This window comes from Capsicum annuum, chromosome 4, assembly GCF_002878395.1.
Source record: "Capsicum annuum cultivar UCD-10X-F1 chromosome 4, UCD10Xv1.1, whole genome shotgun sequence".
NCBI classification, from domain to species: domain Eukaryota; kingdom Viridiplantae; phylum Streptophyta; class Magnoliopsida; order Solanales; family Solanaceae; genus Capsicum; species Capsicum annuum.
The window spans coordinates 115,031,283-115,035,211 of record NC_061114.1 but is presented as its reverse complement, the minus strand read 5'-3'; the positions used below and the strand labels follow the sequence as shown (position 1 = coordinate 115,035,211).

Here is a 3,929-nt window from a genome sequence, read left to right as displayed (position 1 = left end):
TCATTCTTGATTTGGTTTGGTGTTAACCAAAAAAAGTCAAATCAAACCCAAATCAAACCGACATAATATATATATATATATATATATTTATATATATATTTATATATATATATATTTGAACTTTTTATACATAAAATATTAATTACAATCTACTTTTTCAATTAGTTTTATTAATTTTCAATATTTAGAAAGTAGATGTGTGTGTGTATATATATGTATATATATATATATATATATATATATATATATATATATATATTCATATTTGGACCTTTAAGTTGTAATATTTATCTATTAATTGCTAATAAAATGATCAAAAATTCAATATAAACTTAAAACCTAAACTTTCACTCTTCATCTTACTTTTTAGTTTCAAGATAGTTTTTCGCTCCTCAATTTTTCATAATTGTGGTTTTTCATTAGCACATGAGTGAAAATATACTTGATCTAAACTTCAATCACAATATAATTGTAAAAAATAAAGATCATAAAAAAAATTGAGAAAAATCGAAAGAACCGACTAAAACCTAAACCGAAAAAATGATTTTATATTGGCTTGATTTGGTTTATAGTTTTAATAAACCGACATAATTGGTTTGGTTTTTTTCAATAGAAAACCAAACCAATCCGACATATGGACACCCCTACTTTTAGTAGCCGTTTGGCCATAGAAATTTATCTTTTTTTCTGAAAAATTATTTCAATTTAGTGAAAAAAGTGAAAACACGCTGCATTTGACCATGAATTTTCCAACTCTAATTTCAGAAAATTATTTGGAAAAGTGAAGATTACAAAAACAGATTTAATTTATATTCATGGCCAAATACAACTCCAACTCCAACTCCGAAAAAAGTAATTTTATGGCCAAACGGGGCCACAGTAGTCGCTCAAGATCAAAATTCTAATGAATTAATCTAATTATCGAACTTCGTTTAAATAGTTGTTCAGAAAAAATTTCTCAATAAGCTAGAAGTGCCACAAATTAAAACCAACATAGTAAACAAGGATACATTTAGAAAAGAAATGGGCTGGTACGTATGAGAAGATGATTAAATGTAAATACGAAAACTGAGGGAAAATGTTTTAATTACAATATAGACAAGCCAAACAATAATGACTATTTTGATGAATCTGTGTTGGACCGAGAGAAATTTGGAGTGGCCAAACAAGCTAGAAAGGCTCTTTCTAGGTTATTTACAATTTCAGTCATTGTTGGTCGATCTCTACCTTCTAACGTGGTACAATCCGCTGCAAGATAACCTACATATGACACTGCCTCAATCTCAAATGGTGTTGGTGGAGGAACTCTACGATCCAGCACCCGATGAATCTCATCTTGTACTATGTATGGCACAACAAAATCAACCACATTCCTTGGCACACCATTCTCATTCTTGTGAATTGCCTTGTACCCTGACAATAACTCTAGCATCGTTACTCCAAAACTGTACACATCACTTTTTGTTGTCAATTGTTGCAATCTGTAGTACTCGGGGTCCATGTAACCCACCGTGCCTGCCGCCCGCAAAGAAAGGTGTGTTTCATCGTCTTGTGGCCCCAATAGGGACAGACCGAAGTCGGACACCTTGGCATTACCATTGGTGTCGAGCAATATGTTGGAAGACTTGATGTCTCGGTGGATGACTGTTGGCACGGCGTACTCGTGGAGGTACTCGACGCCACGGGCCGCGTTCAATGCCACCTTGATCCTAGCAGTCCATGATGTTAATGGTGAGTTCTCAAGCCTGTGGAGGTGGTCATGGAGAGTGCCATTGTTCATGTACTCAAAAACTAAGACGCGTTCATTGTTGTCTTCACAATAACCTAATAGCCTAACAAGGTTCTTGTGATTGAGGCGTGACAAGAACTCTAGCTCGTTGAGGAATGCACTGTCCTTGTCCTCTTGTCTATACTTTGAACCACCAGCATAGGAAGATGAGGCTGAAGCTTCTGCCCTTTTTATGGCTACTTCGCGGCCATCTTCCAACGTAGCATGATAAACAGAACCAAAACTTCCAGTCCCAATTTTGTGCTCCTCAGAGAAGTTATTCGTCACTTGAAGTAACACTAGCAAGGAAAATTCTTGTAAGTGACCCCCATTTCCCATGCTAATCAATTGATTTAGTCTTTTTTCCAAGACTGGTAGCTGAGGACCCACTTGATCTTGAACTTGAGATGTCTGGCTGCCTTGCTGGGGAGGTGTCCCGGCCTCATCAAGTCGGCCAGAGTCGTGTACTCTGCATCCTCTAATCTTGCAATACTTGAGAAACAAGATAACAAGGACACTCAAAATCATGAAGGACCCGACACAACCTACCACTAGAAATGCCACATTTCTCGTATTCCATGGATCACTGCTTCCAGTCCACTGAGATGGCGTTGGCTGTGGGAATAATGGTGGAGGTGAAGGACCTGACCCGCTAACAATTGGTGGATTCTCACCAAATTCTGGAACACAATGTTGACATATCATTAGTTCTTGACCACAAAACCTACCATAGTTCGGTAAACGTGAACAAGGACATGAAGTGGTACAGGGTCCCGGAACTACTTCTACACCATTAAACACTGCTGGATTTGAATTGAAAATATCATTCCCCCAACAGAACAAGGAAAAATTAGAGGTCACAATGCCACAGAAAATATCCTGTTTGGCTTCTAACGTTTCAAAAGATGCGTCACTCAAAGATGAAGGGAGAGTAAAACCATTTTCTCCCCAGCAAACCACTGTCCCATTAATCCTCAAAGCACAACTCCTGGTATCACCTAAAGCAAGAGATTTGAATCGGTCAATAGGCTTTTCACCTACCATTTTTCCCCAGCAAGCCAAGCTACCATTCCTGGAAATGGCACAAGCATATTGAGAACCAGCCGCAATTTCACTGTAATTCCCAGAGGGAACAGCGTCAATGACATCCCTGAAGCTTCCCAGGCATTGGATTTGACCAAGTCGCAACAACCCACAAACAAAATCTTGTCCGACAGCAAGATTTGAAGTGATCAAGCTTCTGTTTGACGAACTGAATTCATGCCACTGCCAACACTGAAGCCTATTGGTTCCATTGACAATTCCACAAATTTGGGAATTCCCAGAATCAAGATTTGTGAGCAATGGACCAACATAAATCCTTTTGTAAGTCAAGTCGGTGCCATTGTTTGAGAACCTCCAACACACCATGACTGTAGGATCAGATGAGGTTAACCCGCAAAGGAAACCAATTCCACCCACCATCCCACTGAAAGGAACAGAAGGATTCAAAGGGATTTGAATTCCCTGAGGAAAGCTAGTACAATTGAGGGACGATTCTCGAGGAAATGAGGAAGAGGAAATCAATGCACAAACCAATGTGTGATTAGAAGTTCTGGAAATAGCAAGAGTGGAAAGTGAAGAAATGGGTGGAAAACAAAGGGAAATGAAAACTAAAAAAAAGAACAGGTGAGTTTTTGGAGAAAGAATGGCCATAGAAGTGGTGCAATGGAAGATGCTTTCATGGTGTTTTAGAGGAGGGAAAAGAAGAACAGGGTGTTCTCAAATGATGTGAGTTTGACGACATTTAGATGAAGAGTAGAAGTTACGGAAAACGCGGATTAGAAATGGCAGATAGTGAGGACTGAGGACCAAAGACTAAGTCCATCCGAAATTTCAAAGGGAAAATTTGAGAAATAGCGACTAAATTAAGTGGAAAATGACAAAAAAGTCTTTAAATTAAAAATATAAATAACTTTGATCAGCTAAGGTTAAAGGTTTATTTCAATTGTGATTAAGTTAATTGGGGTGTAAAATATAATTTTTAAATTTTTTTTTATTTTTTAAAAAGTCCCCCAACTTCAAATTTCAAATTTTAGAGTTTCTCCCTTTTCTTATCTTTCAAACTTTTTCTTCTTTTTTCTTGCTTCCCATCTTCTTCTTATTTTTGTCTCTCTCTAGA

At 37.4% G+C, this 3,929-nt stretch overlaps 1 protein-coding gene across 1 annotated transcript; it reads right to left on the bottom strand.

Moving 5' to 3' along the window:
- Positions 1 to 1,036: 1,036 nt before the first annotated feature.
- LOC107868059 (serine/threonine-protein kinase-like protein CCR4) lies at positions 1,037 to 3,641 on the bottom strand. The gene has a single exon (XM_016714621.2). It carries the CDS (start codon positions 3,461 to 3,463, stop codon positions 1,118 to 1,120), a length of 2,346 nt encoding a protein of 781 aa, XP_016570107.1. The 5' UTR covers positions 3,464 to 3,641; the 3' UTR covers positions 1,037 to 1,117.
- Between the last annotated feature and the right edge of the window lie 288 nt (positions 3,642 to 3,929).